The sequence below is a fragment of the Bos taurus genome, chromosome 2 (assembly GCF_002263795.3).
Source record: "Bos taurus isolate L1 Dominette 01449 registration number 42190680 breed Hereford chromosome 2, ARS-UCD2.0, whole genome shotgun sequence".
Classification (NCBI taxonomy): Eukaryota; Metazoa; Chordata; class Mammalia; order Artiodactyla; family Bovidae; genus Bos; species Bos taurus.
In genome coordinates this window covers 41,875,398-41,903,276 of record NC_037329.1, presented here as the reverse complement: position 1 = coordinate 41,903,276, position 27,879 = coordinate 41,875,398, and the positions used below count along the sequence as shown (strand labels likewise).

The following is a 27,879-nucleotide window of genomic DNA, read 5'->3' as shown; positions in this document are numbered from 1 at the left end:
AGAAGTGGATGAGGAATGGTAAGTTTACCCAAGAACTAATATTTCTTGTTGTTGTTCAGGCGCTTGGTCCTGAATACTCTTTCTGACCCCATGAACTGCAGCAGGCCAGATTTCCCTGTCCTTCAACATCTCCCGGAGTTTGCTTAAACTCATGTCCATTGATTCGGTGATGCCATCCAACCATCTCGTCCTCTGTCATCCCCTTCTCCTCCTGCCCTCTATCTTTCCCAGCATCAGAGTTTTTTCCAATCAGTCAGCTCTTCTCATCAGGTGGCCAAAGTATTATAGCTTCAGCTTCAGCATCAGTCCTTCCAATGAATATTCAGGACTGCTTTCCTTTAGGATTGACTGCTTTGATCTCCTTGCAGTCCAAGGGACTCTCAAGAGTCTTCACCAGCACCACAATTCAAAAACATCAATTCTTCGGTGCTCAGCCTTCTTTATGGTCCAACTCTCACATCCATAGATGACTACTGGAAAAACCATAGCTTTGACTATACAGACCTTTGTCTGTATAATATTAATATTGATAAAAAGAATGTAGTCAGGCAAGGACAGAGAACCTAGTGTGCTCAGCCAGGTGTTTACTGACATAGTAGGGTCTTGGAGAGTGGGTGGGAGGAGGGAAGTAAATGATTTTTAAAGGGAGATCATCTGTGAGAATATGGAGTAGCTAAAGAAACATCATCAAAAGGACTTCCAAAGGATTTAAATAGGAAGGGTTAAAAAATTGAAGCTTTTATTCAGTGAAGCAGATTTCAAAGTTCAGCATCTTAGATCTGAAGTGTTTTTAGATGATTTTGCAATCCAAAATGAGAGCATTATAGGGAGCCAAAATTAATTGAAGGACACTTAAGACTTTTGTTTGAATGATTAACATTAGCAACTATAAAGATTTATTACCAAGCCATTTGGGTGATTACTTCCCCCCGCCCCCCATGTAATTGATTGAATTGGTTGGTGTGACATTGTAGAGATGCTTAAAAAGATCATCTTAGCTAACTCAACTATAATGAAGGTTTTATACTTTCTAAATACCCTGAACACTTAAGGTCTGCACAGGTGTATGTAAATAGTTCATGTGTGACACTACAGAGCAGTTAACTTAGAACAGAACATGCCACATAGCACTGGCTACAGCTGTAGATATTATTTAAGGCAGAATAATATCTCTGAACTGTTTGAGAGAGCTAACTGCCATTTCAAATACAAAAAAAAAAAAAAGTCCTAGTAGCATCCATCTTCAGAAAATACAGGATTTTTTTTTTTTTTTGAGCAATTGCAAATTTTTGCAAGATTTTGTTACTTTTCAAGTAAAAGTGAAACTTATTTGAGTCATTCTTACAGTTAACATGTAATTTATTGTTGCCATTTATTATATATTTCTCACATATTTGTAGGAATCATCACCAACTATAAGATGAAACTCAATACACGTATTTAAGTTAAATGCATTTGTTCTTTACTAGTAAATATACAAGTGAATGGGCACTCTGAACTGATCATTAAAAATGCATCATTTAACATTCTTAAGCACTTAGTTACATTATAATAGGATAATTGTAGCAATTTCTGTTCCTCATTTCATTAAATAGAGTATTCAGCAGTGTGGTACCTTACATAGTTATTTCCATGGACTTCCAAAACCCCAGTCATGTGAGGGTCATGGCTACGTCATAATTAGCATCTGCTTAGCTTTATTACTGTTTCTCATTACAACTCAGTAGGTCAATGATACTGTCCATGATAGGAACCCAGCAAGACTAGAAGTAATAAAACAGCTCAGACCAAGTGAGGCTCTGCTGCTCCAACTGATGGACAGTTAATTGCCTGAGTGTAAAACAGTGATAGCACTGGGAGAAATAGAGAACTCTGTGATATGGTAGGTGTCCAAATACAATATTATATTGCGGTTTTCAATGAAATACACTGTTCAGTTAGAGGACACGAGCACATCCTATGGCAGAAGAGGACATAATTTTGAGAAAAAACATTGAGTTTTCTAACAATCTCAAACTACCATTGAATAACACAGAGGTTAATCTGAGTATACTTTATACCAGGCCCTTGGTATCCAAGGTTCCTCCACATCAGATGACTCACCCAACACTGGATTGTGTAGTTCTGTGGCATTTACTATTTAAAATATTTGCATATAAATGGACCCAAGCAGTTCAAACACATGTTGTTCAAGGGTCAAGTGTACCTGAATGAACATCCTAAATCTAAGTTACTAGATCAGTGTTTCCGATCTAGTAAATTTAGCAGCACAGTAGAATCACTTAGGACCTTTACACAGTATCAAAGATCTGGCCCCATTCCCGGCCAATTAAATCTAAACCTGAGAGAATTACCCAAACATGGAAGTGTAGTTTTTTCAGGGTGTGTCAGGGGCTGCTAATGTGCTATGAAGCTTGAAAATCTCTATTCAGAAATAATCATTGGTTGTATAGATAGATTCATTTGTGAACTAGAATTTTCTTTTTCAGTTTCACTGTATACTGCTTTTACAGAAAGACTTTGTATAGGTCACATATTAACTACTGATTTAATTAATCTTTTAAGATCAATAATTATTCCTTGTGAAAGTTAGCACCTGATTTCTTAGTTTCTACAGAGAAAGTTTGAATGTGAGAACCAAAATCATTTATTCCTAGTAAAAAGTTTTGGATCTGTGCCAAATGTCCTAAACCTGTGAATAGTATACAGGATTTATGTTTGTCTATAGGGTTATATGATTCATTTTATCATTGTAATTAGGTAAAACAATTAGCTGTAGACAATTAGATGTAAAGCTATTATGATACTTATGTAACTATTATTAGATACTTATTGCCTATAAATATTTCACAGCACTTAGTTTTTCCTATTCAAATAGATTGTAGATCTTTTCATAGAGAAACCATTTCCATAGGTTTCTAGAGTTCATATTAAAATAATTTATAATTAGGTGACAGGATCACAAGTAGAAGTTCCATGACTAGTTCAGCTCTTTAAGGACAGTGATAAGAACACAGATTTCTCTTCACTACACCTTTCACACAGGATGTATATGCCCCTGTCTTAAATGGCCAGTGTTCCTTATATCTATTTGATCACCCATAAGAAAAACTATAGACTAATCTAAGTTTAGTTTTACAGAAAATGTGAAATAAAATGCTATTTATTAATTTTAAAACCTCTTATAATTTGGCTTTATGTTTTCAGTTTGAAATTTTTAAGTATACTGCTTTTTATTTAAAATGTTTCAGAAATATTTGCTATAGTCTCATTAAACTCCACACATTGTTTTCAAAAGATATTCTTTTGTTTTTGTTTTTTTTTTCAACTAGGACCCCAACTATGGCTGGTGGCCTATTTTCTATTGACAGAAACTACTTTGAAGAGATAGGAACTTACGATGCAGGAATGGATATCTGGGGTGGAGAGAATCTTGAAATGTCTTTTAGGGTAATTTCATTTTACTTTATTTTTTGACTCTGAAGATACTATGCTGTAGCATGCATGTGTAGACTCAGTAATTTACTGTCAGATCTTTTTTGTGAAGTGATACAAATTACTGATCAGTTGGTCATTGTAATACTTGTTTAGAAGCTAGAGTCTTTTTGCATGCAATATTTACCATTAAATGGGAAATTAGAGGCATTTTTAAAATTTTCAAAATAATTCTTGTGTACATAGTTCAAAGGTATTAGGGCTTTTAGTTTTTTAAATAAAGAAGGGTTTTATTTTTGAAATAAAGCATTACCCTTGGTGTTTTTGAACTGAAACTTGAAAGTGTTATGATATCTATATTTAAAAGTGCTGCTTGAGGTTATTCTCAAATACATTTAAGAATAACCTGTGTTCAAAGGCATTCTGGATAATTCAAGTAGCATGACTGTTTTCACAATCATAGACATTATTGTTTGATGAATGAGTTGTAATAATGCAAATGCACTTTTTAAATGGCCTTGCAAGTAAACAAAAATTAAGAATTAATCCATCATATATCTGATACTAGAAAGTATATTAATAATTTTAATGTTGCATTTGAAAATTTTAAATATGAACACATAAATGTTCCTTCTAACTAAGAAATCATGAGGAATAACATACTGTTTTTTTCTTCAAACCACATTCAATATCATTTAAAAATTAGTTGTTAGTAATACTGTTGTTTTTTCTTTCTATAATTTGACATGTTATTTGAAACCCTATTGTTTTGCTGCATTATTTGTACAACAAAATTATTACAGATTAGATATATTTATCTATGAAGTTTAAGAGTTATGCCTTTTAATTTCTCATTTAGAAAGTAAGCTTTATTGTTCACAAATATAAATATATTTGATGTTGTGTAAGCAAATGTCAAAATCTGAGAATAAGAATTACTTTGAGTTTATATAATGTGAAATTTAATGGATCTTGGATAACATGGATTATTTTAGAAGCACTAGGATGTCTTTGTTATACAACTTTTGCCTATAAATCATCCTTACAGTCCAGTGTCTGAGATCATTAGTTAATGGAATTTTATTCTTTCTATATTTGTTTATATACTTATAGTCCAGTGGAACTTGCCCCACAAGGCTTAGTAGCATACTGAGGAATGTCTTCTTCCTGTCAAGTACGTGATTCATCTTTGCACAATGTTTGGAACATTTGGAGACCCCAATTTTTTACTCAGTGTGGTTCTCAAAGTACAGAATAGAAAAGCTAACAGTTAAAAAAGGAAGAACAAAGATGGAAGGAAGGGAGTTAGGAAGGAAAGAAAGTATACTCAAAAGATTAAAAACAGTTTTCTCATATGCTTAGACTTAATGAAAAGAGTATTTATACATTAATTAACCAATATTCCTTGAATGCTGTGGTTGAAATTCATAAGGAAAAAAAAAAAAAACAATGTAGCAACATTAGTAATATCTAGTGATCCTGTTGCTCATCTTTTTTTCCCCTTCTTTTCTAACAGTCTTATTCACCTTCTTTCTGCTCGCCTGTTAAGCTTGATTCTCTGTCAATAGACTCCCCTTATCTTCATCACAGAGCTCTCAGATTGGACGGGTGATCTTCACCTAACTGACTGAAAGATGTGTTAGGGAAGAATTTAGTTAGGAAAGAATATAGTGGAATAATATGATGCATCTTCTTTGTAAGAAATGAAGTACTCATAAGCAAATAGTCTTTGAATGTTTAAAACATTGATTGTCTTTAGTTTCCATATATTATCAGTAGAAACAAAGTGTGTATTTTTCTCTTTATTAGTCTCTTGATTAGTGTTTTACTTTTCTTTGTGTGACATGGATATGTGTTTATTTAATAGTTGGTACCCTGGCTGAGGAAGATGTTGAATAAGAGAAAATATTAGAACAATATATTAGCAAAGGGATGACACTCTCCTTTAGATTAATTTCATAAAAAGATATATGACTTAATGAAATGAGAATATGTTAGGGATTCATAATCAGAAGATCTGTGTCTAATATCCAGCTTAATTATTATACAGCAAACGTATGTGGAACATGTAGTATATTTGCCGCACTTTACAGATACTGAGGCTGCAAAAATGAATAGGGCCTGGTGCTTTTACTCTTATAGGCCTTTCCAGATGGCGGTGGTGGTAAAGAGCCCACCTCAGTGCAGGAGGCATGAGACTCAGGTTCTGTCCCTGTGTCAGGAAGATCCCCTGGAGAAGGTCATGGACACCCACTCCAGTATTCTCACCTGGAGAATTCCATAGACAGAGGAACCTGGCAGGCTATAGTCCATGGGGCTGCAAAGAGTCAGACTCGACTGAAGCAACCTAACACACTTTTACTCTCAAAGAAGCAATACATAGGCATTATTGTCAGTAAAATTCAATAGTATTTTTTTTATACATGAGGTTTTCTTGTCACTGACATGTTAGTATAGGAAAATTTTTATTGTGTAGTCACTTAGTCATGTCTAAATCTTTGCAACCCCATGGACTGGAGTCCGCCAGACTCCTCTGTCCATGGGATTTCCCAGACAGGAATACTGGAGTTGTCATTTCCTTCTCCAGGGGATCTTCCTGACCCAGGGATCAAACTCCTTTCTCCTGCATTGCAGGCAGGTTCTTTACCATTGAACCACCTGTGGAGGCCATATATAGGCAAATTACTTAACCTTAACTGTGAGACAGTGATTTAATAGTAAAGATGGCAGAAAGTGAAGAAGAACCAAAGAGCATCTTGATGAAATTGAAAGAGGAGAGTGAAAAAGTTGGCTTAAAGCTCAACATTCAGAAAACTAAGATCATGGCACCCGGTCCCATCACTTCATGGCAAATAGATGGGGAAACTGGCTGACTCTATTTTGGGGGGCTCTAAAATCACTACAGATGGTGATTGCAGCCATGAAATTAAACAACGCTTACTCCTTGGAAGGGAAGTTATAACCAGCCTAGACAGCCTATTAAAAAGCAGAGACATTACTTTGTCAACAAAGGTCCATCTAGTCAAGGCTATGGTTTTTCCGGTAGTCATGTATGGATGTGAGAATTGGACTATAAAGAAAGCTGAGTGCTGAAGAATTGATGCTTCTGAACTGTGGTGTTGGAGAAGACTCTTGAGAGTCCCTTGGATTGCAAGGAGATCCATCCAATCCATCCTAAAGGAGATCGGTCTTGGATGTTCATTGGAAGGACTGATGTTGAAGGTGAAACTCCAATACTTTGACCACCTGATGTGAAGTGCTGACTCATTTGAAAAGACTCTGCTGCTGAGAAAGATTGAGGGCAGGAGGAGAAGAGGACAACAGAGGATGAGATGGTTGGATGGCATCACCGACTCAATGGACATGAGTCTGGGTAAACTCTGGGAGTTGGTGATGGACAGGGAGTCCTGGTGTGCTGTGGTTCATGGGGTCACAAAGAGTCCGACATGACTGAGCGACTGAACTGAACTGAAAGATAGAGTTGTCTTGTAGCTCTGGTCTATGTAGACTTGAGGATGAAAAACTGAGAAATATTAAATGCCTGCAAAATATTATTATTATGGCTGGTTTATAGATATTTAAGTCAATCCAAAGGTATATACTTTAGGGGATTTATTTATAACAGTATCACTTGATCTTTGATGCCCAAAGTATTGTAAATACTGACAGACTTTGAACATCTGATCCAAATGATAGACCTTCCAAGAAAGAAGCATCTAGTCTCCTATACACCATAGGTTTAAATACAGTTTCAAAGCACTGAAAAAACACTTGAAGTCTCTGGATAAAAGTTCTTGGCATAAAATAATAGTGACTTCTAATATGTATAGAACTAGTAAGCAGAACAGTTGAAAATTGAACCCCAGTATTCTGAGACCAGTGACTGTGCTGCTGATTTCTATACCACTACTGCCCCTAATTAGATTCATCCCTCCATAACATGACAGCCCCCAAAATAGTGGTATTATCAGGAGAAAGAGAAGTTAATATATAAATGCAATCTTCTTCCAGAATACTGAGAATGTGGTCTTATCTAGTTCTTTAATCTTTTTCTAATAGACTGTAGCCTCCTATGCGTAATGCATGTCCAGTGAAAATACGTACAAGTAGATCCAAGTGCTCTTGAAAAATTAGTCTCAGATACTGTTTTCTACTTCATTACACAACAATCATTGAAATAACATAAGTCCTCAGATATAAATGTTAATTTTTAACTGATATTTATTTCCTGCTCAATAGGTGCAGGGCATAGAGTTGTGAACAAAATAGACAAAACTGTGTGTCCTATGGAACTTATATTTTAGTGAAGGATACAGACAGTGAATAAGAGAAATAAAATATGTTACTATGTTAGTGATAGTGTTTAAGAGAAAAAAACTAAGGAAGGGAAGAGGAATATAAAGCAGCAGATGTTGGAAATTCTTAGTGGTTGAAATTCTAGATAGGAGGAACTCAGAAATGAATATCCATATAAAATAGTTTATGACAAAATTAACCTATGACTTTATCATCAAAGGTGTCATGTATTTTTAAATAATATCCCTGATGGCAGCATCAGTACCATCCAAAAAGCATCACCACCAAAAGTCCTTGCCTTGCATGAGCCAATAGCACAAGGGCAGTATTTCTAAAACCACACAATATATGAGATAATCTGCATTGTAGAACCAACTGAGTCATAAAAAGTCAGAAGGCAGAAAAGGACTCAGAAGAGTGTCCCCCTGCCCTGAAATGTGGTGGTTGTGGTTTAGTCACTAAGTCGTGTCTGACTCTTATGACCCCATGGACTGTAGCCTCCCAGGCTTCTCTGTCCATGGGATTTTTCTAGGCAAGAATAGTGGAGTGGGTTGCCATTTCCTTCTCCAGGGGATCTTCTCAAGCTAGGAATTGAACCCAGGTCTCCTGCATTGCAGACAGATTCTTTACCAACTGAGCTACAAGGGAAGGTTACAAGTATGGTCTGGAAGTGCCCATATGTGTGCTAAGTTGCTTCAGTCATGTCCAACTCTTATAGCCACATGGCACTGTAGCTCACTAGGCTCCTCTGTCAATGGGATTCTCCCAGTAAGAATACTGGAGTGGGTTGCCATTTCCTACTCCAAGGGATCTTCCCGACCTAGGGATTGAACCTGCATCTCTTATGTTTCCTGCATTGACAAGCGGGTACCCATGGCAAGTTCCAATTTGTAGTTGACAAGTCCAGTGTATGTTAATTATACTTCAGTAAAGTTGATAAGTATTAAAGCATACGTGTGTGCACATGCACACATGTGTGCGCACACACACACACACACACACACAGAAAAAAAGAAACATCTTCCAAAGAGAAACAAATGAAGAAAAAATATAACTGATGATATACAGTCAGCTATAGACTTCTACAGTCTAGCTGAGATTCTCATTGTATCTTAGCCTAGTTTCTTTTTAAATACCCTCAGTATAATTCTAACCATCTACCTCTCAGGACAACTATGTAGGTTAAATAAGACAATACTTATTGAATTTTTTATGAACTGTACCATACTATGGAAATTTTCATTTTATTATTATCACTACCCTTAAAAAATAAGCTCTTTTGACAACAATCAGTAGTTTAACAGGATGGGATTTACTTCAAATGCCCCAATTTTCTGTCCTTCTAGATCACTATAAAAGTAGCAATATATTTATCTGAAGAACATGTTTCATGATGTGAAGTCCATTTATATCAAAATTTCACAAGCAATGAAGTAGAAAAGAAATTTGAGTTGACATAATATATAATGGAAAAATGAAAGGCAGAGGTTCTTATTGAACAGAATAGCATGGTAAATGAGGTGAAAAGTTTGTAGACTTTTGGGGGATTGTATTACTAAGGTTTGTGAAATTATTGAAAGTAATGAATTTTCTAAAAAAATCCATGCAATTATAATTTTTACAACTGAAAATGTCAATCATAATAATTTATTAAATAGAAATAAATTTTGACAAAAGTCTAGTTGAGTTATATCTGTTAGAACTGTTTGCTTTATTTAAATTTAATTCATGTAAATTTGAGCATATTGGATTGTCTGTCAGTATGTAAAACTTGACTGTATTTGTTTTATTTGGCTAGTCATAGAAACTAGACTATAATAGAAATCTTTTAACTAAATTAACTTAATCTAAGTTCATGTGTTATCCCCAGTTTTGGTGAAGATGGTTTTGTAGAATACTTTTATTTAAATATTATAAAGTACTGACAATATTAACATAGAAACTTCCTAGCCTCTTTCCCTACTCCAGATATATTGGCAAAAATTGTATCTATTTGAGTTTTACATCATGATGCTATACATATGTGATGTGGGAAATGATTACCACAATCAAGATAATTAACATATTCTTCACCTCACATAGTTAAGATCTACTTTTAACAAATTTCAGGTATGTAACACAGAATTATTAACTATAGTCACCAAACTGTACATTAGATGTTAGAACTTATAACTGAAAGTTTGTATCTTATTAGCCTCTTTTAAAGTCTAAAAGGTCATAAACAGACCTAAAAGTCTAAAAGATTTTGTTCATGTATACCTCCATAAAAAATATAAACCACTAGCAATTATTTAGTCCAGGTGCAGGATAAACCTTAAACATGCTGCAGATGGCTTAAAATTTTTACTTCTGTGCTTACAATGAGATTTTCTGGGATTTGGGCCACCACTCTAACTTAAACAGTTGTTTAAACATATCTCTTCAGTCTCTCTATTCTTCGTTTAATTGAAATTATAGAATAACGATCATATAATATTTAATTTAGATATATACAGAAAACTCTATTTTCTAAAACAAATGTTTTAGAATTTTATTTTGAATGTTAACCATAATGCATACTTGATTTCCTTGCTCCTTTAGAAAACACAAGTGAACAACAGGAAAATTAGATATTAACCAAACTTTAGGATAATGTTAGAAAATGTTAGCAGAACTTGTTTTGTTTTTAACGTTATAATACCCTAAGGCTTAGTCATTTTGATAACTATACTTCTTCATTTGAACTTTCTAGTTCACAAAAGCAAAATATGAGAATAGATATTATGTTGGATAGTCATACATGTAATGTTTAACCTCATAAACATATGCTACACTGAGATGTACTTTGTTTTAGAAATATAAATCATTGTAGGGGACTTAGGTACACTAGAACTTGATATTAATCTCTGGTTCTTTTTTATAGGGCTTCCCTTGTGGCTCAGCTGGTAAAGAACCTACCTGCAATGCAGGAGACTTTGGTTTGATCCATGGATTGGGAAGATCCCCTGGAGAAAGGAAAGGCTACCCACTCCAGTATCCTGGTCTGGAGAATTCCATGAACTGTATAGTCCATGGGGTCGCAAAGAGTCGGACACGACTGAGCGACTTTGATTGACTTTTCCTTTTATGGTCAGTTATTCAATGGCACCCCATTCCAGTACTCTTGCCTGGAAAATCCCATGGATGGAGGAGCCTGGTAGGCTGCAGTCCATGGGGTCACGAAGAGTCAGACATGACTGAGCAACTTCACTTTCACTTTTCACTTTCATGCATTGGAGAAGGAAATGGCAACCCACTCCAGTGTTCTTGCCTGGAGAATCTGGGGTCGCACAGAGTCGGACATGACTGAAGCGACTTAGCAGCAGCAGCAGTTATTTCTAAAAGTGATTTTTTTATAAAAAATATTTTTTGGAGGTAATAGTATAGCTCACAGTTTAGTGCCTTCTTGAACTGATGACATTCACTGCTGCTTTTTTGTGACCTGAATTCTTATCATGAAAGTGTTTCTCTGATAATGTAAATGTACACTATATTTGTCAGCCTGCATATATAAGCATCTGAAATTCAACTTATTCTGTTTGCTCTGTTTATTTTATTTTATCCATCTATCAATCAATCATCTATCTACCTGTATAAATTTATGTGTGTTTGAGTCTGAGTGCAAATAGTTAAATATTCACGAAGACCCAGATATAAGTTAATTGTAGTTAATATATAGTGTAATAATAAAAATATTTATTTTTTAAAGTTTACAATATAATATCTATTGCAAATGAGTCGTTGAGAGGTATGCTTATCAGGTGGCTCAGATGGTAAAGAATCTGCCTACAGTGCAGAAGACTCACCAGACATCCAGAAGGTGTTAGATAATTAAGAAAATTCAGGAATTATGAAAGTTTGAAGATGGATATGTATGAAATGCATAAAATGGGGGAAATGGGGTTAAGATTATATGAAAATAGTAATCTGTAAAATCTGCATTTTATTTCCATTAATATATAAACCAGAGTTGAATAATTCTTTATGGGATTTATTCAGAAATACTCACTGGGATAAATTTTAAGATTAAATTTTGGCACTGTTTTCTTGAATTAAACCATTAAATGGAAGCAAAAATACAGAAAAGAAAATCTATGATTTCTAAAACTTGATAAAAACATTTTGGACAATGTTTTTCTTTAACAAATGCAGGTATCTTTCAAAGATACTATGCAGAATTTCCTTGTAGGAGGCAATAGCAATAAACCAGATTCACTTAGCTTTTTAATGAATTTTAGCATATTAAGAAACCAACAACCTTTATTAGGGACAAATATCTGAAATGTTTCTTTTGTAAAACACAGTAATTCTGACTGTTTTTTGGACTCTTCTCTGCTAATGTGTAGGGAAGAAATATTAACCATATTCACATTAACTATAATGTGTATTCACATTAACTATAAGAATCCTTATGATTCTAAATATGAAGAACCTCAATTTAACTATTTGAATTTATGGCAATAAAAAGAACTTTCTGAAGAGTTTAATGTGCTCAGAATTATTGCATGGAAGAGTTTGACACTTCCTGTCATGGCCATATTTTACTAAAGCTTCCCATTAAGTGTACTTAATCATATGAAATGGCACTGATAATTAAGTCAATTATGCTGCTGATTTACATTTAAAGTGCACCTAAGATATTTTGATAATGAAATGTTTAACATCCTTTTTGTATCTAAATATGTGCTCAGTGAATTGACTTTGAACTATTTATTTTATAAATTAAGGTCCCATTTTTTTTTTCCCTTAATGGACAGGGAGAGTTAAATAACTTCCAAAACTATTTCGAGTTTTGAAATTTTAAGGATCATTTAAATTATATATCCTGGGTTTGAGGAAATGAAATAAACCTGCCATTAAATTCAAGTGAAGTTTATAAGTAAATTTACTTCGGAGAATTTTTTAATTTAATTTATAAATATTTCTTAGTAATTGGACATACAGACCTGTAGAAGATCAGTCCATAGTCTCATAGAACTTGTGCCAGAGGGAGATATATGATAAATGAATAAACAGAAAAAAAAAAAAAGTAGTCTGTTAATTTCAAATAAAGGTGAGTGCTTTGAAGAAAATCCAGTGAGAGGTGGAGCATTGCATTATTTTGGAGTGGTCAAGGAAGCCCATTCTAAGGAAACATTTTAGCTGAGACCAAACTGACAGGAAGGATCCAGCTTTGCAAGGATTTGCAAAGAGAACATTCACTGTGGAACATAATGCAAGAGTATCACATCTCTCATGCCAAGTCTGTAAGAGCATAAATATCCTAATGCTTTGGGTAAAGGAAAGCTTTCCTATTTTAAAGTTAGGAACAGCTTATTCTCTCAGAACAATAGGTCCTCAAATGAACAAAACTCCTCTAGGAGTTTATTTTTTGGTGAGGCTTTACATTTGAATAGTGCCTTATAGAATTCTTTTACATGTATTATCGTAATGGATCTCAGAAGGTTCTTTCTCCCATGTGTTTGCTTTTAATTTTAATGCATCAATAATGTTTGCATTATACTTTAGATTACCTTTATATGCTTATGTATCAGTCTACTCTCATTTTACCTATCAATCAATATAGATAATTATATACCTAGACCTGCACTAGACACTGTGCATGGTGTATCTGTAGATAGATCACCCCTAAATTTATTGAAGGCTTGGAGAGTATAATATAGTTTAGGATCATTTCAGGGTACAAATATAAAGCTCATTAAGTTCAAAGGAAAAATTTCTATGATCTAAGATAACCAGGGAAGAATTTATAAATTAAAATTTCAAGTCTTGTAGACAGGAGGGCAGGAGAGGAGCAGGGACCTGAAATCAGTGAAATCTCAGAACCTGGCTACTGTGTTCATTCCTTCTTTGTGCTTTGAACCACACCTAAGTTTAGGCTAGAATATCTGGTTCCCCTACCTTTTGTTTTTCCTCTTGAGAATTACTTTAATAAAATATCACTAAACGAGGGATTGGGGGCAGGAGGAAAAGGAAACGACAGAGGATGAGATGGCTGGATGGCATCACCGACTCAATGGACGTGAGTTGGAGTGAACTCCGGGAGTTGGTGATGGACAGGGAGGCCTGGCGTGCTGCAATTCATGGGGTCGCAAAGAGTCAGACATGATTGAGAGACTGAACTGAACTGAACTGAAACCATTAAAAAAAAAAAAAATATATATATATATATATTTGCCAAACTAGGCTTCACATGATGAAGTAATGAAGTACCCATTAAAAACTCCAGGAACTGAATATATTATTTTTTTTAAATATACCTATGTTTGATCCCTTAAAGATTTCTGGGACAAAATTCCAAAATTGTTGTGCCTATATATCTGCATTCAACTAGGAAAGCTGGTGCACCTTGCTAACCAAAATGAATGCATTCAAAATGAAATTCATGTACTTTGTATTAAAGAGCCAAATTTAAGTCTCTATGGTAACTACTGCAGTAAATGTGCAACATCTTAAGCTATGATTATACTGTCACTGTTGGTGATGTCTGTCTTAAGTGCATGACTACCAATCATTTCACTGTTGTTCTAGTCAACCAGAAATGTAGTTTAAAAAGGAAACCAATTAGGAGATTTATTTAAATAAGGCTGAATGATTTCAGCAATAACTGGTTCTAGATACCAGCAATGATTCTTTTGAGGATGTGAAATAATATTGAGGGAAGATTGATACAACTGTTCAGAATTTGAATATTAATTATCAGTAAGATTGAGTTTTAAGTGCCATTGAAAAGGTAGTTGGAGATTTTTAATAGATTTTTAAATTACCTGTAAAAATATATTCATCTTAATAGATTTCATTATATCTGCAGGAATTCAAACTTGATTGATTACAAATTCTTAAAATATTTTATTATCAAACTAGCCACTGATTTATACTAGAAATATGCAAAAATTGAAATAAATATTATAGTGTAGCATTTCTCTGTTGCCACCATGTTGTACCTGGATACTAAAACATGTTTCTACATGAGTTCCTCCACTGTCAAAGATTTGATTACACTTTTCCACTCGTTTTGTTTTTTCATAGTTCAGCAATATGCAGTCTTGGTCTTATATATTTTCTCCATTTGGTCAACCAACATTTTATTTGTTTTTTAATTTTATTTTTTATTGAAGTATAGTTGATTTCCAATGTTATATCAATCTCTGTTGTACAGCATAGTGACTCAGTTATACATATTAGACATTCATTTTTTATATGTTTTTCCATCATGGTTTATTATAGGATATTGAATATAGTTCCCTATGCTGGATTGTAGGACCTTATAGTTTTACTTATGATTTTACATTCTGCACCTTAATTGGTAAAACAACTTTATATTCTATTTTTTTTTATTTGGGTTTGAGAAATTATCTTAACTTTTGTAATTTCTGAATTAGATAGGAATATAGAAATTAACTGTTTAAGGGTAAAATGTCCCACTCTAACACTGGAATGATGAGTGATAATTAGACCTGATGAAAATCTAGTGCTCCTTGAGCATTTCTCTGACTTTGCAAGAGAAGGCTCCAGGACCTACAAGCTTTCCTTTCAGTTTTGAGGAACAGAATGGAAACTCTTGACTCTTTAAGGTCATAGAAAGTTAAAGGTATATCTGAGGAAATTGAAAATGTGCTGCAGAGTGGGGGCAAATTATTGTGTAAGAAAGGTGACATATTTGAAAGTTAGGTTTACAGAACTTATAATTAAATAAGTATTTGAGCATGGATATTTGCCAAGAAAGAGAATACAGAGGGCAGAATAGCAAAGCATGTCCTTAGGTAGCACATACATTTAAGGGTGGGGGAAAAAAAGAGAAAGTGAATGCAAAATCAGAGCTGTCAGGAAAGAAGAAAAATATATCAGAAGAACTTAGAATGTAATGGTGATTGTCAGCAGTGTCAAATGCTGCAGAGAAGTGATAAAGAATTATGAAAGCTCATAAAAAGCTTCATGTACAAATTTAGATGATAGGATCAAGAAAAATACTAGAATATAAGATGTCAAGAAAATCGAATTGTAAAGATACATAGAGAAAAGAAAAACTTTTTAAAGAAGATTCACAGTAATTAGGGAAGAAAATGCATAGTAACTTAAAGGGTAAATATGATCAAAGTAATTAGTTTATATTTGCTATTCTTATTTTATCATAGATAAAGTAAGATGCAAGCTGATAGAAAGGATTTAAAAATCTAGGATATAGTGAAGAAGAAAGAGGAAGGAACAACTGATCAGATTAATGCCTACAGATATTGGAAGAATATTCTAAAGATATGGAAAAGTACCACTTTTTAGTTTGCAACACAGTTTTATGCTTATTGTTTCACTGTGTTCTTACCAAAGCACTGTGAATGAGTATTGTTGTCTTTTTCTATAATTAAAGGTTTTGAGTTGCAAAGAAACTAAGTCATGCAGCTAGAAGTTGTCAGGGCTGAGCATCAAACCCACACCTTTTGCTCCCAGTCTAGTGTTCCTCTATTTGAGTTCAAGGCCAGTCTTAAGGGCAGAATTTAGCTTTGGAGAGTTGACTCTCCCTCCTAAAATAGAAAGAAACAACTAAGCCTATATGAGAAATTTCAAGGTAGAAATAAATAGAAATTTGGGTCAGCTTCTTTGAGCTTAAGAAGAGTAGAAAGCAGAAGATTATCTACAGAGAGGATGGGGTTGATATTGGAAGCTTGGTAAGAGGAGAAAATTTTGGATTAAATACAGCTTCTTCAGCAAGCACCTGAATGAGCATTGATGTTCTCTATGAAACGACCTTTAAATGTCACAAGAATGACATGTTGCAATTTTAATGAGGAAATTATCTTCACTGTGCTTTTAGCATCAGATCTGGAGAAATAAACCATGTGCCATCTTCTTCTGGTTTGTGACTTATTAGTCACCAGCCAAGTAAGTCCACAAGCCAGTAAGTCCAGTAAGCCAAGTAATAGTCTAAGGGTTGCTATTTCATGTTTCCTTCTTAATTCATCTTCTAAAGTGTAATGTAACCTATGTTGACCACTACCAATTTATTTTTAAAAAATCAAAAACTGTCAAAGTAGAGTATGACTTCCCATCACAGTGGGTTTTGTGAGTATTTGTAATGAGTGCTTCATATCAATATGGATATTTTATATGTTTCACATTTATCTGACTAAAAGTTTTACAACATATAAGAAGATATATGTAAGGTGATTTATGTAAGAGAATCATAGTTTTCCATTCATGGCATTAGAGTTTTATAGGTGTTCCCTAGGAAAAGGGACACATTCTGCTTCTTTATCTGAAGTAGAACTTATAATTTTGTTTGAAAATGTCTCAGGTCCTTAATATTAAACAGAATGTCTCCAGATGATTGAAGACCAGGAAAAGAAAATGCTGTCCATGAAGGGATTATGGTTAGAGTGAGTCCCTCTTAAGACAGTCCTTTTCTTGTTGGCATGGGAGACTGCTCTCAACTGTCAAATGCAAGCTGATGACTGGACCTTAATATGCCTGGTTCTTACACTCACAAAACTAGACTGGCTTGTGAACTACTTGAAGATGGAGAACCATGTTTTATTATTCTTTCTCCATGCCCCAGAGTCCAGCATGGTGCTTGACACAAAGTCAATGGCTAGTAAATATTTGCTCGGTAGATGCCAGCCAAGTCCCGAGGGAAACTGCTTGAGAATTGAGAGGTCATTCCCTTGCCTCATACTGATCACAGGCCTTCCATTTGAAAAGGCTTGACCACTTTGCAAGTTACATAGGAGGTTCATTTAAACTAAACTGCAGTCAGGGGAGGTGGATGGTTTACGATGGAGAAATTCAGTAACTGAGGGATGACTCTTTTTGGAGGTACCAGGTTTTCTTTGCCTTCCGCATCCAAGTTCTTTTTCTGTATCTTTGGCATTAATGAAAGAGCAGGAGATGTGGTTACACACTGTAGCTGGATGCCCAGGTGGTCTACTGATATTCAGAGGTGACTGTTCTGGCTTGAATTCTAGGGCAGGATCACACAGCTGTCATGAGCTGCTCTGTGACTGCTAGCAGCAGATGTTACCGATAACTGACAGGCAGTCAGATCATCAGATATGGGAGGACAGCAATGTAAAATGTAGAATATATGACCCAAACCTCATTTAATAATCACAGACCTTTAGTTAGAATCCATCTAGTTCTCAAAAATCTCATCTATATGCAGTTTTTCACAGTTGAAATTTATTTGTAGGATTAATTATACCATGAGAAAAGCATAAATTCCAATAATTCTAGATTTTTCTTAGTAGTCTCCTTCAAAGCACTAAATATTAGAAAACCTCCAGTATTATCAAACTTTAAGATTATTATTTGATAGATGAAAAAGTATCACTGTATCACATATCTCTTGTGCTCTTTTTTTTTCATGAATTATCTGCTTGCAACCATCTATGCTAATAGAAAAGCAATACTTTTTTTGTAAATATGAAAAGTTTGGTACTAATTTTCTTAAGCAAAACCACCTTATATTACATAGGATTTTCAATATCTGGTAGGCTGCTTGATATTCTTCATTTCTTGCCTGCTATATTCACAAGTCATTTGAGCATCAATTGGAAGACTTGCTATAACATAATCAAGACAGTGTGTTGCTCTGTTGATCTAAAGGAGAATTGAGAATTTCTGTATTATCAGCAATCCCAATAAGATGTGGAATAATGACAAGTAACAGTTCTCCTCATGCCAGAAATTTCAGCGGCCATGATGTGTAATTCTGAAGGTCAGAATGCTCTGAGGTGAAGAAAGTTGTTGAGAGGCAAAAAGTAATAGTAGAATTTATGTTATAAAATGTTGGCACGTGTGCTTTAAAGGTATGTCACTCTTCATGTTAACTGCTGCGAATGGGTGCTTGTGTTTGTGAAGAATGGGAGACAAGGTTAAAAGGACTCCATCTATGACCACAGCTACCTCATTATACTTGTGATACACAGTGGTTCATACATAGACTGCCTAGTTCCTTTTCAGAACAGTTCTTCCACTTCTAGTCACACCCAGGATAAGCACACCTTTTCAAGCTTCTGCTCTATTTTTCTTCTCTCCCTTCCTTGTGGCTCATCCCCTGCCCCTTAGCCCCCAAGAGTCACTTGCTAAGTCTTTGGCAAAGGAAAAAGATAAACTAGTTTGGGAGATTTCCCTTTAGGAAATCAGGATTAATGTGTTATGTCCTGTATGAAGTGAGTAGGTATAAGAGGTCCATTTTGAATTTGGGACTTTCAGGAAGTTCAGTTCTAATTTAAGATACAGAGTATTTTATAAAGGAAAGTAGTTGATAAATAGATTGTTTTAGAACCAATATGAAATAGTATGCTGCTGCTGCTGCTAAGTCGCTTCAGTCATGTCCAACTCTGTGCAACCCCATAGATGGCAGCCCACCAGGCTCCCCCATCCCTGGGATTCTCCAGGCAAGAATACTGGAGTGGATTGCCATTTCCTTCTCCAATTTATGAAAGTGAAAAGTGAAAGTGAAGTCACTCAGTTGTGTCTGACTCTTAGCGACCCCATGGACTTCAGCGTACCAGGCTCCTCCGTCCATGGAATTTTCCAGGCAAGAGTACTGGAGTGGGGTGCTATTGCCTTCTCCATGAAATAGTATAGATTCAGATTAAAATTTTCTACATCTCATACCAAGGTGAAAATAAAATCTTCAAACAAATTGCTCTAATATTTGGATATTTCTTGAAAACCTCTGGAGATTGAAAGTGATTTGGTGGTTTTCCTTGTCTTTGTAACATCTGTGACATTTCTAAAATAGAACTATCAAATTTGAGAGGAGAAAACACATCGATTGCCTCATAATAAGTTTTATAAACTCAGACTTTCTGCTGTCCAGAGAAAAGTGTCTTTACTATATACTCCTAAGACAGCTAAGGTAAAGTAAGCTGACCCTAAAGAGGAAAATGTTGAGAGTTTTATCATTCCCATCTAAAAATCTGGTCTCTAAAAGTGTCATTTGCTTCATAGAAGGAGATTGGTCTGAATCCTAGAACTCCAAAGGAAAACTTAGTCATTATTAACCTCTCTTCCTCTTCTTTTACATGTGAATTTTCCAAGGACTATCCAGATTGACTTGTTTCACATTCTACAATCAGTTATTGTTTATTTCAAGTTCAGAATCTGGCTTACAGTTCTAAATCTGATGCTTTTTTCATAAAAATGATTCTATTAAAATTTAAATTATCTATTACTGGATAGATGCATTAGATATGTTGAATCTGATTCTGGCAATTCAAGTGAGTACTTTAAAGGCCACAGCAGCTTGATATGCAAGAGTCTTCATCTTGAGATATGATGATAATATCAGGATGTGACTTGAGCTCTGGAAACCTCTTCCAGACCATACACTGTGAATTAAAAACTAGGTTAAGAGACAAACCAACCAATTAAATGAGACATTTATCCAAATCAAAATGATTATGAAGAAGAGCTTACAAGTTTCTTGTCACGAATGAAATAGAAAATGCCTACAGAGCCCCTTCTGTCTGCCCCTTTTGAATAATGACTTCCATACCTCTTGTGTTTATGCCAACTTATCAAGGGTCACAGTGCCTTCAGGATCTCACTGCAAGCTCTTTTAGACTTTGCTTCAATTATAAAAATGAAAGGATTTGTCATCAGTCTACTTGAATATGTATAAACAAAGTAGAGAGTTGAAGTGCTGACAGGGATTATTTGATACAAACAATGACTATAAGTAATAGGTGAAAACTGAGTCATAGTATCTTGTTTCAGTTGTCCTTTTGCCAGAAGTAAGAAAATAAGAACTTGTGTTCCTAAATCCACTTTATGATAGACACACATTTGCGTATACTGTGTACTTTTCCAGATTTCCCTATACAATATTAATAGATCAGTTAAAATATATCTAGAACCAATATTTTAAGCATTTTTAAACTTTGTAAAACACCGATATAGCAGTATATAAGTTGTGATTATTTTCACTGTGTGAATTATACCATTTACATAAAGTGAAGTATGTGATGATGATACTCAATTTCATAAAATAACTTTCATGTGATGCTGAAGTTCAGTTTCATTAAGTGAAATGTGTGATTTTTTTCTCAAAGAGATAATTATGTGGTTGGGGAGATAAGATTAATATATATATTTTGTATATATACATGTAAATATATATATTTTGCTTAGTCGCTCAGTCGTGTCTGACTCTTTGTGACCCCATGGACTGTAGCCCACCGCCAGGCTCCTCTGTCCATGGGGATTCTCCAGGCAGGAATACTAGAGTGGGTTGCCATGCCCTTCTCCATAGGATCTCCCCAATCCAGGGATCGAACCTAGGTCTCCAGCATTGCAGGCCGATTCTTTCCCATCTGAGCTATCAGTGAATATATATATTGAGAACCAATATTTTAAGCATTTTAAGCTCTGCAAAACACTGATATAGCAGTATATGTAAGTTGTGATTTTTTTTTCACCATGTGAATTATACCATTTACATAAAGTGAAACATGTGATGATACTCAGTTTCTTTTTTTTTTAATTTAAATTTATTTATTTTAATTGGAAGCTAGTTACTTTACAATATTGTATTGGTTCTGCCACACATCAACATGAATCCGCCACTGGCACACACATGTTCCCCATTCTGAAGCCCCTCCCACCTCCCTCCCCGTACCCTCCCTCCGGGTCATCCCAGTGCACCAGCCTCAAGGATCCTGTATTGAACCTGGACTGGCAATTCATTTCTTATATGATATTATACATGTTTCCATGACATTCCCCCCCAAATCATCCCACCCTCTCCCTCTCTCACAGAGTCCAAAAGACTGTTCTATACATCTGTGTCTCTTTTGCTGTCTCGCATACAGGGTTATCATTACCATCTTTCTAAATTCCATATATATGCGTTAGTATACTGTATTGGTGTTTTTCTTTCTGGCTTACTTCACTATTTCATAAAGGGCTTTCATGTGATGCTGAAGTTCAGTTTCATAAAATGAAATGTGTGATTTTTTTTTTCTCAAAGAGATAATTATATGGTTGGGAGATAAGATTAACATATATATATAATATATTTATATATATGTATATGGGTGTGTGTTTATATATATGCCGTGCTTAGTCTCTCAGTCATATTCAACTCTTTGTGACCCCATGGGCTATAACCCACCAGGCTCCTCTGTCCATGGGGATTCTACAGGCAGGAATACTGGAGTGGGTTGCCATGCCCTCCTCCAGGGGATCTTCCCAATCCAGAGATCGAACCTAGGTCTCCTGTATTACAGGCAGATTCTTTCCCATCTGAGCCACAAGGAAAGCTATATATATATATATATATATATATGAAAGTGAAAGTTTCTCAGTTGTATCTGACCTTTTGCGACCCCATGGACTATAATACCTTCCATGGAATTCTCCAGGCCAGAATACTGGTGTGGGTAGCCATTCCCTTCTCCAGGGGATCTTACCAAGCCAGGGATCGAACCTAGGTCTCCCACATTGCAGGTGGATTCTTTACCAGCTGAGTCACCAGGGAAGCCCAAGAAAACTGGAGTGAGTAGCCTATCCTTTCTCTAGCAGATCTTCCCAATCCCAACCCAGGAATCGAACTGGCCTCTCCTGCATTGCGGGCAGATCTTTACCAGCTGAGCCACCGTGTATATATGTGTGTGTGTGTGTGTATACATATATATAATGTATTTATATCAATATACATACACCTAAATATACATACGCACACATACACAAATATTTATCAAGATGGAAAAGTATACAGAAGAGCTAAATGAGGCAGGTAGGATGATATAAGTAGTAAATGTTATGACTCAGTGAAAATGGAGATCAATGCAAGATAGCATAGTTAAGTACTGTTTACTGGAAGAAAATGTATATGATATAAGTTTATTAGAGAGGAAATGATACATAAGGGAAAGCACATACATTAATTTTTTTTTAATTTTAATCTTTTAATTTTAATCCCCCAAATTATGTCAGATTATTGAATTTCTCTGTTTCTCTTGCCATCATCACTCTGGTCCAAGTCATTCTCATCTCTTTTCTAGATGATTATAATAATCCCTTTACAAATCTCCCCTGTTTGCTTTACTCAAATTCATTTTCACATAAAAGTTTAGTATTGTTATGTGTGCTGCTTCCCTTGCTCCTCACAACATCCTCTGGGGTAGATTCTTCTAGTCTCATCTTGTTACCTGAAATCAAAGCACAAAAAGATGACTTCACCCAGCTAGTGGATGTCAGAGCTAAGATACAATATTGGGAACTAGAGCCTACACACTCATAGCCATTGTGCTGTGTGTCCTTCATGTATGTTGTGGTGGTTGTTATTAAGTCCATATTAAACAATGACTTTGTACCAGTGATAGTATGTGTGTGGGTTGAGGGGTAGGGAGGATAAAGATTGTATAAAAACAAGCAGCTGCATGAATTTGGCACAACAGCCTGTAAAATTAGAAACAATAGTAGCACTAGAACTGAGATTGCTAAATTGGAGTTTATGAAGTTTATGAACCTTAATTAAAATGTCACTGATGTAGGTGCCAAAAAACATGAAAAGAGTAATGTATGTTAGTTAATTGTCTTCTATCTAGGGGAAGAAAATCAAGCACATTATCAAATGAGCAATGGGTATTTTACGTTTTGATTAATAACCTTCTCCATCATCAGAATCTCATAAAAATATTTGGAAACAAAGGTAAGTAACCAGCTAGCTTCAATCCTCTGTGCATAAATGGACAGTTTGTGTTTTACACATGGTCAAAATTTCTTTGAGATAGGTAATATACAAATATTCATCTTTTGGAAGCCAAGGAAATAACAATCAGATATGTTCAGTGGTACAAAACAATTCATGCATCACATATTCATGTGGATGATACATCATGTTTTATTTAGTTTAAATTGTTTGTTTAGACGTTGTAAATAATTTCAGAGAACAAAATTCAGTATTCTAATTGGAAACTAATTGGCTATTCTTTTAAACTCCTCACGTAAACCCCTAAACATTGATAGTACAGTTCTAAAAAGAGGCAAAATTCACGAAAGTTTAATTTTTTTAAGAAGAAAGAATCAGCTAATAATCTACAGATTTTGGTTTTCCTTGATAGCAAAAACAATGAAAGTTACTGCTGCTACTGCTAAGTCACTTCAGTTGTGTCCAACTCTGTGCGACCCCACAGACGGCAGCCCACCAGGCTCCCCCGTCCCTGGGATTCTCCAGGCAAGAACACTGGAGTGGGTTGCCATTTCCTTCTCCAATGCATGAAAATGAAAAGTCAAAGTGAAGTTGCCCAGTCGTGTCCGACTCTTAGCGATCCCATGGACTGCAGCCCACCAGGCTTCTCCATCCATGGGATTTTCCGGGCAAGAGTACTGGAGTGGGGTGCCATTGCCTTCTCCAATGAAAGTTAAGTAGTATGCAAATGACATTTTATTTCTTTCCATATGAAGTGTCAGGCATAGTGCTTAATAAGCACAATTTCATTGAAGTCTTAGGAAGTAGTTATTATTATCCCTATTTTCTAATGGAAACATTAAAGTCTTGAAGACATAAATAATTTTCAAAAGTGTACTAGATAGTAAGAGAGCTGCTAGAAAATTATTTTTGCTTATTTCTAAGCCCAAGTTCTTAATGATCGTGTCACACTCTTTTTTTATTTTTTCTTCTTTCTTTTCTTTCTTCCATCCTTCCCAAATATTTATTGAAGATGCTCTAAGGGAAATTATCATAGTCATTAAGGACTCCACTCAGTTGGAATTTTCTCCATTTTAATATTTAATCATATAGTTTTCTGGAAACTATTTATTTTTTAATCATTTCACATTCCCCAAATGTCTACTAAGTACTTGGTAACTGTCTGGTCAGTTAAATATTTTGTTTTTATGTAAACTAACCAGGGATTATCATGGTCAGATATCAGCTTAACTAATGCATAATGTTATGCTTTTCTACCTTGATCTTTTTATTTCCATGCAAGTATGGGGGAGATGCTTTACTTAGGAATTGCAATATTAATATTTATTTACACATTGTTTGAGCACAGATGGCAATGGGAAAAGTATACACTTTATTCCAGGAGTCAGTAGTATATGACCCACAAGCAAAACAGGCCAGTATTCACTGAGTATGGAACAGTTACTTCTACTTCTCTTGTCTCTCTTAAATATACTACAGAAAGCTGCCTCCATCTGTGAGAATCCACAGCAGGGACAGGTTTTCCTTCTGTCTTGTAAATCAACAGTCATTACTGCATTTAGTTCAGTTCAGTGGCTCAGTCGTGTCTGACTCTTTGTGACCCCGTGGACTGCAGCGTGCCAGGCCTCCCTCTCCCGGAGTTTATTCAAACTCATGTTACTCAAACCATTGAGTCGATGATGCCATCCAACCATCTCATTCTCTGTCTTCCCCTTTTCCTCCCGCCTTCAACCTTTCCCAGCATCAGGGTCTTTTCCAGTGAGTCAGCTCTTCGCATCAGGTGGCCAAAGGATTGGAGTTTCAGCTTCAGCATTACTGCATTATGCCTATACATGGACACACAAAGTCTTATTGCAAGTTAGAGGACCACCTAAGATCAGCTCTTTCATGTTACGAATGAGAACACTGGAAATCTACTTTTAAAGGATTTCAGACTGGATATTTTCCCTTTCTGTGTGCATGCTCAGGGCATAGAAACCATAATCCTACAGAACCAGGGTAAGACCAAGAAGTGGCAGAGTAAAAATAAGTGCCCTCACACAACCACAATGCTAATCCAATATTTGCAAAAAGAGAAATTGGGAACCCTGAAGACAGCTGTAAATCACTGGTTTGTTTGCAACAGAGTTTATTGCATAGTCTGAATTTTAGTGAGTATACAAACTTAAAATGTTATTTTTTCTCCAATTGTTGTATCATGCTCTGAAGAATATTCCTGTCTAATCTGACATCATTTAGAACAGATTCTATGTATTTCTGGTCTCTTTCAGTTATTAAAAATACTAGTAATGTTCAGCTTAAAGCTTTAATTCACAGTGCAATGAGAAACCATTGAAGGATTAAAGCAGGGGAATAAAATGACAAGATTAAAATTTTTAAAGATCACTCTGATTTCTCAGCACAAAGCAAATTATGGAACAGCAATAGTGAAAGTGGAAAGACAAGAGTCTATTACAGTTGACTGACAAGACTTGTTGATGATTAGGACAAGCATGATGGCAGTAGTGACAGAGATGAATATGTTGAGAATTATTTTATAGATAACACCACCAGGATTTGTTAATGGATGAAACATAAGTGATGAAAGAAAAAAAGAAATCAGTGATGACTTCTAGGGATATTTTGGGGGGTGGGGAGAGAAGAGAAGGGGAGTTATGTTGTCTTTTTTTTTATTTGTTTTTCAATTGAATACCTGGTGAATAGTGGCTCCATTTATTGATGATTTAAAGAAACAAAAAAACTGAAAGAAAATAAGACCTGGTTGACAAGTGGAGATATATCAACAATTCTACTTCAGATAAATTTAACTGGATGCCTCCGAGTCTTGCAAGAGGAGGTAACAAGTAGATGTTTGGATACACAAGTCTGGATCCCACAAGAGAAGTTTGGGCTGAGATGTTACTGTTCGGGTTTTGAGTATTCAGAACATACATAAAGTAATAACAAGTAAGACCACTGAGATAGCAAGTAAAGAGTAATACCAACATTTAAATAGAAATTCAGAGTGAAAATGTATAAATAGTGACGTAGTAGGATGGAAAGCAAGAGAATCCAAGAAAGGAGTCTGCTAAGTATTCATCAAAGGAAAAAATTGTGATTGTCATTATGGCAATTTTGTGGAACTATAGAGATAGACAGCATTTCACAAATGAGTAGGAAAATGGATGAAAATCGAGGAAAGGATATAATATATATCTATAAAATTTTTATATTAATTACAGTGAAGGGAAACAAAAAATATTGGATGGGAATATAAAGGGGTGGATTTTTGTTGTGTTTTATAATTTTTAGTTTGTTTATCTCTTTTAAATATGCTTGAAAGATAGGTGTTAGAAGATACTACACAAAGATAGGCATAATCTAATAATGAGGAAAGTAATTGATGTTTCAGGAGAAAATCAAAGGGAGGACTAAACCAGTAGTTAAGATAGACTTAAAGGATATGCCCTAGACTGACATACAAGTATTGATTTGTCTTTGATGGGAGAGGAATCAACTTTTTCCATTTGAGTAGAAAGGAAGAATATAAAGAGGTGTGTGTAATTAAAAGAAAGTATATGGACTTTTTGTTAGAAAGATGAGAAGATTTCTGATCAGTTAAGTAATTTGATTATTTAAGAAAGAACTATCCTGTCTTTCTAAGAGAATGGTGAACTCCATTCCTCTTTTTTATTGTCCATCATTTCAGTGTTGGGTTGGAACATATTTTCTATTAGCAAGACATTGCTTAAATAATTAAAAAATGAAAAAGAATAGATTGTGCATGTAATGTACAACTATTGATGAGTATAATTTAATTATCATATTTTTTCTAGAAAAATTAAATGTCTCCTACTGATACCCAAGAACAATCGCTGCCCTCTTCTAAGATGAATATTACTTGAGAGATCTATAGGAGAAAACTTTTTCTTTCAAAATAAGAATAATATTATTTACAGCATAAAATCAAGTCTTTCCAATTAAAAATAGCAATAATTATGAGTTTTATTTATTGGGATGAATAAATGAGTATATGTGCATATATATCTATATATTTATATGAACATATGTAATGAACACACACTATTGTAACCTATGGCTATATAATTTTGTAGGAATAAATGTTTTTAAATTTTAAATTAAATATGAATTTTTTAATGATAAAAGGTACAATTTACAAAAAAGATAAACATCATAAACCATTAGACACTTTAATAACAAAGAAAGAACGGTTTTATGTATACTTAATACCTAGCCCCAACTGAAGAGTAAATCTAGGATACCAAGAAATATAGGGCATATGTCTTTCAAGAGTTTATAGTTTTAATGAAGCAACAGTGAAGTAAACAGTTGTTTAAAATACATTATAATACATTCTTAATACAAGTGTGTTTAAATTACAAAAGTCACATGATACTAAGTATCCCCACAGAGCTTCCTAAAAGAAATGATCTTAGGAGTGGGCTTTAAAGGTTTCATAGATGTTGAACAGATAT

The 27,879-nt window shown here is 34.8% G+C and overlaps 1 protein-coding gene across 6 annotated transcripts in view; it reads left to right on the top strand.

The window, feature by feature from the left end:
- Nucleotides 1-27,879, top strand: part of GALNT13 (polypeptide N-acetylgalactosaminyltransferase 13) — a 656,510-nt gene that overhangs the window by 429,137 nt on the left and 199,494 nt on the right. For all 6 annotated transcript variants that reach the window (NM_001076886.1, XM_024975592.2, XM_005202449.4 and 3 more), the window contains 1 exon segment: nt 3,333-3,450. In NM_001076886.1, the coding sequence (NP_001070354.1) occupies nt 3,333-3,450 (118 nt within the window).